This window comes from Capricornis sumatraensis, chromosome 13, assembly GCF_032405125.1.
Source record: "Capricornis sumatraensis isolate serow.1 chromosome 13, serow.2, whole genome shotgun sequence".
NCBI classification, from domain to species: Eukaryota; Metazoa; Chordata; class Mammalia; order Artiodactyla; family Bovidae; genus Capricornis; species Capricornis sumatraensis.
In genome coordinates this window covers 21,157,166-21,169,173 of record NC_091081.1, presented here as the reverse complement: position 1 = coordinate 21,169,173, position 12,008 = coordinate 21,157,166, and the positions used below count along the sequence as shown (strand labels likewise).

The following is a 12,008-nucleotide window of genomic DNA, read 5'->3' as shown; positions in this document are numbered from 1 at the left end:
CTCGTTTCCTGCTTAACATTTCCCATCTGGATTTCTGTGATAGCCTCCTGACTGCCTCCGACTTAACCTTCTCTAAGGTTATTCAGACAGGTAACAGAGAGGTCTTCCTGAAACACTAGTTGATTGCATTAATAATCAACTAAATGTCTTGAATGGCTTAATGTTGGCTTTTAAATTGACATTCAACTCCTTAGCACAGTAAAGAAGGCCCACTCCATTCAGGGCCCTGCCCACCTCTTCAGCTTTAACACCTGCCTTTCACTCTGCCCCCTCACCTCCATCTCCATTCCAAGTTCCTTCTACTTGCTGTTGTGTAGTCACCAAATCATGTTCAATTCTTTTGACACCCCAAGGACTATAGCCAGGCTCCTCTGTCTGTGGGATTTCTCAGGCAAGAATACAGGAGTGGGTTGCCATTTCCTTCTCCAGGGGATCTTCCCAACCCAGGGATCAAACCCACGTTTCCTGCATTGCAGGCGGATTCTTTACTGCTGAGCCACCAGGGAAGACCTCCTTCTATTTACAGCTCCCCAAACAGGCTGTGACTCTCTGGTTTCCCAGACTTTGCTGATCTCTCAGCCATGCCCCACTTTCACCTGGTTCATCATCTTTGTACCCAAGATGTCTCTCCACTCTACCACTATCACCGCCATTCCACCCTGGGTTAAGTATCCGTTCTCTGCAGTCCCATTGCATCCTGCCCTCGGCACAGCACTTACAGTCTTCTGCCTATCCCCTCCACTAGCTAAATTCAGTGAATGCCTACCACATGCCAGGCATTGTGCTGAGTGCCTTCCAAGGCTTAGCTCATTCATCTTCACCCTAAGATGAGGGACTATGCAACCACAGCGGTTAAAGAAATTGCTGACGGTCACAGATCTAGCGTGTAATAGAGTCAGAATTAAACTCTAGCTTATCAGAGTTCAAAGCTCACCCTCTTAACCACTATGCAACCCTGTCTTCCTTATTTTAGACTAATACAAGACTGGATTTGTTCAAAGACAGTGACTTTTTTTTTTTTTTTTTACCTCTATCTCAGGTAACGCAGTGCCTTAAACCCACTGTTTGCTAAATTAAGCCTGAATCACATTTCCCCCAAATCTAACCTGAATTCATTTGGAACTAAGTAACTGTACAACACCTGTCTTTTTCAGCCATTCTAATCTTAATGTCTCAACCACTGGCCAGTCATTTTAATCACAGGCCTGTGTGATAGGCAAATATTCCACTTTCGTTTAAAGGAATTACATGGCAAAATACCTTAGTGCTAGACCGGTTGTCCATTCTGAGGAGGAAGAGGGAGTCTCTCTGAGCACAGTACCCCACTGCATCATCAGCTGTGTAGCCCATGGCAGCGACATCGCCTTCTGCCGAAAACGTCCACGCGACCTGATTTCGATCCATATCTAACAAAGTTATCTTGTTGTCAACGAGAGTTATGAGGTATGGAATTGGGTTAATTTCTAAAAACAAAACCCATAGATAATATGTATGAGAAAAAGAACTTTAGCAAAACCCCTTGATTCAGTATCAGATCATTTTGAAACCCATGAGTCTCTGGGCTCATGGACTACACCTCTACCTGTCTCAAAAGAGACTGCCCAGACACTCTAAGCCTGGGTTTATATAAGCAGGTTAGGTGATGATAAAAATTGATTACTTTGACTTTAATTTCAGCTCAGAGATAGTACTTGGGTATCCCTGAGAATACTAAGGGTCAAAATGTTTTTAAATCACTAGAGAGAGAGTGAAGTGACAGTCGCTCAGTCATGCCCAACTCTTTGCGACCCCATGGACTGTCCATGGAATTCTCCAGGCCAGAATACTGGAGTGGGTAGCCGTTCCCTTCTCCAGGCAATATTCCCAACCCTAGGGATCAAACCCAGGTCTCCCACATTGCAGGCAGACTTTTACCAGCTCAGCCACAAGGGAAGCCCAAAAACACTGGAATGGGTAGCCTATCCCTTCTCCACGGGATCCTCCCAACCCAGGAATCAAACCAGGGTCTCCTGTAATGCAGGCAGATTCTTTACCAACTGAGCTATCAAGGAAGTTCCTGAATATTAAATCACTAATTGTTATTAATATTTGATAATCAAATCAAATTTATATTATACAAACTTAATATAATATTAATATTTCTATAAAACCGATATAATATTAATATTTTATAATTAAATCACTAACTGTAATTAACATTTGTACAGGTTTCAGATCATAAATACCTGATGTTTTGGACTTTACTATCTCAGAAAATGGTCCAGGTCCTTTGGATGTGAAGACTCGAACCTAAAGAAAGAAAAGGACGTAAAGAAGTGCTTTCAGAAGTGTCCTGAGTGATAAGTGCTGAGACTGATAAATTATTGAATGCTTCATTTCAGAGTTATGAGATACATTATGAATAGTTTCAGTTAGTCACATCTAAGTATACAGCAATAAATTATGGGGAAAAATGTTGCCCTAAACTACTATTGCTAGGGCTTGTTTTGTCCAGAAAAGTACAAAGTAATGGCACAAATCCCTCTTGCAAAAGATCTAATGTTTTTAAAAAAAGGTCTTTAGCTATTTCCAAAATTAAGTTACATGGAATATTTAACAGAAACAAAACTATATCGATTATGGTAAACTTCCACTTATCATGAAATCCACATGAAGTTTCAAATAACTAAATTTACTGTACTTTTTAAAAAGGAAATTTATACAAAGAAAATAGTAATTAACCCTTATATTTGAAAATGAATAGTCTGTTTCAAACCACTTTTACATAGATTATCTCCACAGCTACTGAGAGCAGAAACTGGACAAAGATCATCATTAGGGTGTCCAGCCAAAAGGACACATGTAGGGCCTGGCATGAGAACTAAGTCTTCCGAGGTCTGTATGCTTTTCTTCCCACTGTGCCACACTGCATTCCAATAGCAACATTTTAAAACAATTTTTATTAAATATCTTTTATTATATAATCATTATTTCCACTTCCAAACCTTGCCTGTGTACTATAGCCTACAAGAAAATTGCCATCCATAATGATGACCTTGAAAAACAGATCCTCAAGTGTTCTCTCAGTCAACAAAATATTGGTTCATTTTTATTATACTTCTATTAAATCAATTCTACTGTATTCTATTTATTACTATCTGTCTCTGGTGTGTGTGTGTATGTCTGTGTGTAACATGGTGCATACATATATACACATATATTTCATATATATCAAGCAGTCTTTACTTTTGCACTGGACTATTCAAGTAAAACTCATGCCTTTGCATGTGTGTCACTTTGCAAAGTTCTGTGCTGACTGAGATTTGAACCACTATAACCATATAGGCTCAGCAGTATAGAATCTGCCTGCCAGTGCAGGAGACATGGGAAGAGCCCCTGGAGGAGGAAATGGCAAGCCATTCCAATATTCTTGCCTGGGATATCCCATGGACAGAGAAGCCTGGTGAGATACAGTTCACAGGGTCACAAGCGAGTCGGACACAACCGTGAGACTAAACAACATCAACAAACCATAGAGGCAAGCACACCTAACCAGTATATTTGTTTGATTGGCACACACATAATTCTTAACAAATAGGAATGTGTATTACCTTTCACTTTTATGTATAATTTTTATTAGTATATGTTAACCTAATATATTATAAAAATAATTGTTGAATTAAAATTTTACAAAAATAAAATAGATCTTCTGGAAACCACAAATCTTTAAAACTCTCCCCAAAACCATATGTTTCCCGAAAAGGATGGAAAATAACTCTAAATGTGCACAGCCTTGTCACTAGCCTGATATATAATGAAGATGTAAAAATCATCAAGCCATCTACCATAAGGGGAAAGCTTTGTCATACTAAATTTAAAATGCCCAAACAAGTGGCAGTAGCTTTTTCCTTTTGACTTCTACTCTCTTTCACTTTCTTCTCTCTCAGCAGCCAGGTGAAAAACGTGAGATGTCAACTACTTAGACCCTCAGCTTTTATTTCCTTCGATAACTGGAAGTAAGGGCATCCCCACTTGTTGGATGCCTCCCAGCATTTGATGTGATATGATGGAAAGGATTCTAGAAGCCAGGCCAAACAGCACACTACTTCCCAACCACACAGCTTTGGTACCTCACCGATGCTCCCAGGGACATGGCTTTTTCTTCACAATGTGAAGATCAAATGAGATAATCAATATAAAAGCACCTACCATGATACATGGCCTTTAGTGATGGGGCCAAAACTAATGATTTGTTCTGAATCTGGAAGCAAGAAAGTGTCAAGATGTCCTTTATCCTAGCTGTACCCTCTCCCTGCTGTATATTTGGTGCCCACTTGACCTCTGTGATTACAGCATACATCAGATTATTAACAGAGCAGACTTCTTAACCAGGTCCTTTAATCCCCTGTCTACACTAAGACCCCCGTATCCCCATTTTCACTCTCATACCTGGAAGGCAACACTGTACCCGGGACTCACGCCCTCAAGTTGAAAAGACATCACTGAGGGAGTGACATTGACAGCAAGCCAGTCTTCAACTGTTCTGCTTGTGTCATTTTGGTTGGATATTTGGTAGAAAATTTCAAATCTTGTTAACACACCATTTTCATGCTGAGGCTTATTCCACCTAAACTCCACCACAACTTCATTCTTGTTACGGTGTTTTTCACTTGCTAATATAAATATTCTGGGATTCTCTGGTGCTGATGGAACTGAAAAGCAGAGACACAGGGCAGAAAAGAATATTAGGTCGACTTCTATCACTCACAATGAGGGTACAGAGCAACGTAGTAATAAATATTTCTCATTCCAGTTAAGGTGTATCTATCTTGTCCTTAAAGATCTTCTGGAGAGAATATGCCATCGATTTCTTCAGGAACCTATCCTGATATTTCTGCTAGTTTTCCTTTTCTCCAGCCCAAATCCTGCTTACTACTATTGAGGCTATCTTTCTAGTCTGTGTTTGTATACATGGAAGCTGGCTAGTTCTCCTTATAAAATACAGTATTTACTCTCATTCTGGAGGCGGAAATGGCAGTCACCACTGGAAGGAAGACACTGTCTCTATCTAGATTTTAGCCAGTTCAGGGTATAAAATAAAGCATATCCAGGGTCCGGGTCATCTCATCTAGAACCCTCTCTGAGAGTATGGCTTGACTGTTGCCATCTATTCTAGAGCCAAACCAAGCAACTGAGCCTCTCACAGTCCTTTAATTAATTTCTCTCTCTGTGTGCATGTCAATCAAGAGAAGCTCTTCCGCCTGTTTTCCAAGTCGTGCCATCCAAGACGTCCCTCTTCTTTCTCAGGATTCCCCCACAAGGTCTTCTCCTGGTCTGTCACTCCAATCCTATCACTCCTTAATGTTCAGCCCTCACATCATTATCCAATCCCCAGGCTGGATATCCAACCCCCAGGCTTCTTACATTGTACGTACATGGGATAAACCTCTTCTTGCTTCATCCCTTAGAGCCCAGCTAAAGTTTCCACTCCCCGAAGGAAGGCTTTCCCTGGTCGCACCAGTCCCCAATCATGGCCCTCTCTTAAGAATGCTTCACCTGATAGAGGCGAAGCTTTCACGGCTTGTTTATTCACTCTGTGCTATTGCTAGTCAACCGTCACTGTCTCATTTCTATTATTATTAGCACTTTCTGTGTTTTTCTGTCTGTATTTTTTAAACTTTTCCCCCCAGCTTTATTAAGATATAATTGATATACGGGCTTCCCTGGTGGCTCAGACGGTAAAGAATCTCCTGCAATACAGGAGACCCAGATTCAATCCCTGAGTCAGGAAAATGCCCTGGAGAAGGGAATGGCACCCGCTGCAGTATTCTTGCCTGGAGAATTACATGGACAGAAGAGCCTGGCAGGCTAGAGTCCATGGGGTTGCAAAGAGTTATATACTACTGAGTGACTAATGCTTTCAATAGACATATAACGTTTAGGTTTAAGGTGTACAGTGTGATGGTGTGATACACACATATATATTGCAAAATGATTAAGGTCAATTAACACATCAACTTACATAATTATAATTGTTTGATGTGGCGATAATATTTACTATCTACTCCCTTAGCAACTTTCAGGTATATAATACAGTATTGTTGACTACAGTTACCATGATGTACATTGATCCCCAGAACTCATAACTGTTTTATGAGCTTCATCAGAGAAAGAGAGAAAGCACCTTTTCTTGATCCTTATTAAATCCCCCCAAATCTAGGAGAGGACTGGCACACAGTAAGTGCTTAATAAATATTTGTCAATTTGAATAATTTCCAACTATATTATAAATTTCCCCCGAGGCAAGTGCCAAATCGTATCATCCTTCCTTACTGCTGAGTACTGAAGATCCCTTGCTCTCAGTGCATCCCCTGATGGGTGCAGTCAAGTCCGTTTCCACAGAAGAATTCTACCAAAGCTAACATCCCAAGACAATCTCAAAGAGTGCACACCTGGATCCAAACGCTAACTGCTCCAGAACCTGCCCAGGTTCCACTATGTTCCTGTTATGAGACTCACGAATAAATACTGCTGATAAAATCTTAACAGTTAAAAAAATGCAATGGCAAATGGATTTCTATGTTTATTGAGCTCTTACTGCCTGCCAGGTCCCATGCTGGGAAGTTTATATAAATTAAATTAACATGACATGATCATTTGCCAATGTTTACAAAAATAACTGAGTGGAGATTTGAAGAAACTAGAGTGAAAAGTTCAGAGTAAGCCCCAGCCCCGCCACTTACTAACTGTCCTACATGGGGCAACTCCTAGGCTTAACATAACATAATAACCTGCTAAGAGATTGTTATCTCTTAGCATAACGGAGATAATAACACCTGTTCTACCTACAGCAGAGCTAGGTAAGGATCAAATAAATGATACAATGATGTTTCTGACACGATATGGATGTAATAAATGTTTAATAAAGAAATAATACATATAAATGTACTTTGTACATTTTTAAGTGATATACACATGTAAAGGTGTGGCTAATTTTCTTTTTAAAAATATATTCCAAAGAAAAACATTTTTTTTAAAGTTTAGACATCCGTTGTTCACCTACAGAAGATTCTGAGTTACCATCTGTAAGAACACTTCCTGGTAAACCTGCCTTCCAGGAAATTTTTACGTTCTTAAATCCCCTTTATCCTTATGAAGCATTTCACAAATAACCTGAAACATATTTCTGCATTATATATATACATCATCACAGTCAAGTGAAACAGTCTTTAAGGAATCTGAAATACTGTTTTGAAATGAATTATGCAGATTTAATTGTGCTATTCTATTCCCCAAAAAGTCACTGAAAGAGTATTGAATCTAAATACATCTACACAAAACTAAATATTATTGTTAAAAATGATTAATTATCCGTTCTAGATCATGGAAAGCGAGATTTTGCCTTTTTTAAAAAGAGATTTTAGCCCCTGTACCTGTTTCGGGTGTTCGGAGCGATAGAGATGTTTTGGGACCCTTTCCCCAGTAGGTATAAGGAATGACAGAAAGATTAAATAAGGCATAGGGCTCCAGCCCTTCCACAGTAAATACAGGTTTAGACTGTTGTTCACTAGCCAGGAACTAAAATATAAGCACAAAATATTATTTTCTTAGGAAGAGAATCATAACATTTTTTTCCAAATTACAATCTTAAAACTTTGGTCCACATGAAAGTTAACCTTGCAGTTTTGGAAATGCTAATGTTGGTAAGTTTCATGTTGTTCCACAACACTAGTGTATGTAACACACGAATGGTTAACACTAACCATAAAGCAATCAGAGACTAGCTGTAAAACAGAATTCTCAGGAATAATCTTTATAACCAAATGCTACAGGAACAGTGAGGGAGATGGACTCAGCTAAGTAAGGAAAGTACAAATCAGTATAGGCAGGCCTGATGAAGATGGTACAGTCTGTTTGAAAACTAGAAGTTACTAGAACCAATGCCATACCTTAGAATGAGCACTAAATTCCACACTGTAGAAAATTACGCCCCAATCCACTGCTGGGGGAGCATTCCAGAGGATGTGAAATCTCGAAGCATTTCCTTCAATCATAAATGAAGACTCTAGAATGGCATCTGGAATAACCTTAGGGGTAAAGGAAAAGTTCCCTAAGGGATGAAAGAAAGAATAGAGAGAGAAAAAATGGGGATTATCAATTATCGTGGACACATGGAATATTAATAGAAATTGCTGATAATTAGAACCAAAATGAAAATTTTCTTTCCTTTAATATATTCTGAAAATCATCTTTTTCTGACTGTTTCAGGCTGAAAATTTGGGTTAAGAGTTAAAAGGATTGCAAGCAAATCAACAGAAACTACTAAAGCCATCTTTCCCTCTTAAAACATAATTTTAAAGGAAAAAAAAAATAATACCCCAACCTTAAAATTTATTTAACAGAACGTATGGAGAAGAGAGGGTAAGCAGGAATAAAATATCGTACCTGGCAGAGGCTTGAGGGATGTCTGAACAATTGTGAACTGATTAAATTTGGCTGGTTCCAAAACAGAGACGCTGGTCCTCTGACCAATTTCCTGAGCTGTGATAATCCGAAAACCATTGATCCAGAAGAGCCGACCACTGTAGTACATCAGTGCATTCTGGGAAATGTCGGAGGTGCTCCAGGCTGCGAATTCTGTGATGGTGGTATCCCCAGCACTGCTGAAACAGGACGCCAGTTAGCGTGTGTGTCTGGAGTGGGGTAAGGGTTGGTACATTCAAGTAGCGAATTCAAGGGGAGAGAATGTGTGTTTGTTTAGTGTGTGTGTTTGAGAACAAACTTTGAGACAATAATTCTCATTATTCTTAATTCTATGTAAAGTTGACTTTTTGCATTTTTTTCAGGAAGTATTCCTAAAGTAGATTTTCCAGGGCTTTTCTTACGAACGTGATATTGCAATAGCAAGTGTTACACAGATCTTAATAAATCCTCATGATTTTTCGTAACAACCCCACATGGAAGGCACAACCCACTGATTGGTTTCTCCCTCACTGCCTTCCTCTTGTTCCTGGTTAGTCATACTGTTTACTCACCAATCTTTATTCTAAGCTGTTTGATCCTTCACTTTATACTATTCACAACTGTCGGTTGCTTCATTGATACTTACCAATTTCCACAGTTTAGTCCAAATGCTCTGTTTCAGACCAAGGAATTCAAATAAACAGAATGTCATTTAAAATTGCTTTTAAAGTTTTTTCTCAATGATGAGGAATTTTATAATGATTTTTACTTTAAAAATCTGCTTGGTTTACTCCGGTTTTCTAGTACTAATTACTCTGGTTTTCTAGTACTCAATAATAACTATCTCAGTGATTCTTAGCCTTTTGGAGTAGTCATTTCATTAAAAAAAAGAAGCGATTTCTCTAAATCTTTTAAAGTGTTGACATTCCCCTTTATAGAAAAATATGGCACTTAAAATCAAAATAAATAAAAGTTTTGTTTTGAGAGTTTCGTAATACCTCCTTGAGAAAACCAAAATTACCTCAGAGAATCTGGGAGTTGTGAGCCTTATAAAGAAAAACGACATTCACGCGTACTATTCCCATAGTCCTCTTTCTTGTAAAAGATTCTTTATTAATACCTATTCAGATGCGAAGACAGCACCTGGCTTGCCTTTGGGACTTTCACCTTTTCTAATTTTACACTTTCTTGTTTCCACTTCTCATGAGACCTTTCCAGTATATCTCTTGGTGAGATATATAAAACCAAATTCCATGTGGAAGGAAGCTCACCAAGCAGGATGCACTTGACCTGAGAAGGCCGGCACTTCTGGACCATGCACAGGGCTGCTGCAGCCTAGAGCCTACAGATAGGTTCCTGTTAGTCTTGTTCACAAGTGGTTTATTCAGCATTCCCCAAACAGTCTCCAGGACAGAGACTTCCCTGCAGGCTGAGACAGGAAATCCCTTAATTGTCATTGGCTGGGACTGCCTTTCACGTCCAGCTGAAGACTTTTATTCTGTGAATATCTTCTGGGCCGATCCAAAAATTCTTGACATCTGGTGTTCATCACAATTTCAACACAACCTCCTCACTTGCAGGAAGTCAGCACCTCAAACCCTTCAGTCCACAGCAACAGGTAAGTTCAGTTCAGTTCAGTCGCTCAGTCGTGTCCGACTCTTTGCGACCCCATGAATCACAGCACGCCAGGCCTCCCTGTCCATCACCAACTCCCGGACTTCACTCAGACTCGCATCCATCAAGTCGGTGATGCCATCCAGCCATCTCATCCTCTGTCGTCCCCTTCTCCTCCTGCCCCCAATCCCTCCCAGCATCAAAGTCTTCTCCAATGAGTCAACTCTTCTCATGAGGTGGCCAAAGTACTGGAGTTTCAACTTTAGCATCATTCCTTCCAAAGAAATCCCAGGGTTGATCTCCTTCAGAATGGACTGGTTGGATCTCCTTGCAGACCAAGGGACTCTCAAGAGTCTTCTCCAACACCACAGTTCAAAAGCATCAATTCTTCAGTGCTCAGCCTTCTTCACAGTCCAACTCTCACATCCATACATGACCACTGGAAAAATCATAGCCTTGACTAGACGGACCTTAGTTGGCAAAGTGATGTCTCTGCTTTTGAATATGCTATCCAGGTTGGTCATAACTTTTATTCCAAGGAGTAAGTGTCTTTTAATTTCATGGTCACCATCTGCAGTGATTTTGGAGCCCCAAAAAATAAAGTCTGACACTGTTTCCACTGTTTCTCCATCTATTTCCCATGAAGTGATGGGACCGGATGCCATGATCTTCGCTTTCTGAATGTTGAGCTTTAAGCCAGCTTTTTCACTCTCGTCTTTTACTTTCATCAAGAGGCTTTTTAGTTCCTCTTCACTTTCTGCCATAAGGGTAGTGTCAGCTGCATATCTGAGGTTATTGATATTTTTCCCGGCAATCTTGACTCCAGCTTGTGCTTCTTCCAGTCCAGCGTTTCTTATGATGTACTCTGAATAGAAGTTAAATAAGCAGGCTGACAATATACAGACTTGACGTACTCCTTTTCCTATTTGGAACCAGTCTGTTGTTCCATGTCCAGTTCTAACTGTTGCTTCCTGGCCTGCATACAGATTTCTCAAGAGGCAGGTCAGGTGGTCTGGTATTCCCATCTCTTTCAGAATTTTCCCCAGTTTATTGTGATCCACACAGTCAAAGACTTTGGCATAGTAAAAGGCTTTGGCATAGTCAATAAAGCAGAAATAGATGTTTTTATGGAACTCTCTTGCTTTTTCAATGATCCAACGGACGTTGGCAATTTGATCTCTGGTTCTTCTGCCTTTTCTAAAACCAGCTTGAACATCAGGAAGTTCGCGGTTCATGTATTGCTGAAGGCTGGCTTGGAGAATTTTGAGCATTACTTTATTAGCTTGTGAGATGAGTGCAATTGTGCGGTAGTTTGAGCATTCTTTGGCATTGCCTTTCTTTGGGATTGGAATGAAAACTGACCTTTTCTAGTCCTGTGGCCACTGCTGAGTTTTCCAAATTTGCTGGCATATTGAGTGCAGCACTTTCACAGCATCATCTTCCAGGATTTGAAATAGCTCAACTGGAAGTCCATCACCTCCACTAGCTTTGTTCGTAGTGATGCTTTCTAAGGCCCACTTGACTTCACATTCCAAGATGTCTGGCTCTAGATGAGTGATCACACCATCATGATTATCCGGGTTGTGAAGATCCTTTTTGTACAGTTCTTCTGTGTATTCTTGCCATCTCTTCTTAATATCTTCTGCTTCTGTTAGGTCCAGACCATTTCTGTCCTTTATCGTGCCAAAGCTGGATTTAAATCGAAGCTCAACCATAAATGCACTAAAAGGTAACTCCTTCCATGAAGCATGAGATACATATAGAGGTCAGCTGAGGTTACTCTACTGGAGGTTTAGTCATTTATTCAGCAAATGCTGGGTGCCTAGTTCTGTGGTGGCCACTAGGAATACAGTGGTAAATAAGACAAATGAAGTTCCTGCCCTCCTAGAATATGCAGCCTAGTAGAATAGGCAGGTAAGAAGCAAATAACTACATCATTGAATGACACTTTA

The 12,008-nt window shown here is 39.9% G+C and overlaps 1 protein-coding gene across 2 annotated transcripts in view; it reads right to left on the bottom strand.

The window, feature by feature from the left end:
* ROS1 (ROS proto-oncogene 1, receptor tyrosine kinase) overlaps nucleotides 1-12,008 on the bottom strand; it is a 131,144-nt gene that overhangs the window by 62,458 nt on the left and 56,678 nt on the right. The window contains exons 19-24 of one of the 2 annotated variants that reach the window (XM_068985230.1): nucleotides 8,425-8,642; nucleotides 7,929-8,089; nucleotides 7,413-7,557; nucleotides 4,429-4,691; nucleotides 2,226-2,289; nucleotides 1,261-1,463 (exon numbers count right to left, since the gene is read on the bottom strand). In XM_068985230.1, the coding sequence (XP_068841331.1) occupies nucleotides 1,261-1,463; nucleotides 2,226-2,289; nucleotides 4,429-4,691; nucleotides 7,413-7,557; nucleotides 7,929-8,089; nucleotides 8,425-8,642 (1,054 nt within the window). The remainder of the gene's footprint in view (nucleotides 1-1,260; nucleotides 1,464-2,225; nucleotides 2,290-4,428; nucleotides 4,692-7,412; nucleotides 7,558-7,928; nucleotides 8,090-8,424; nucleotides 8,643-12,008) is intronic. The other variant, XM_068985232.1, reaches the window with a different exon arrangement.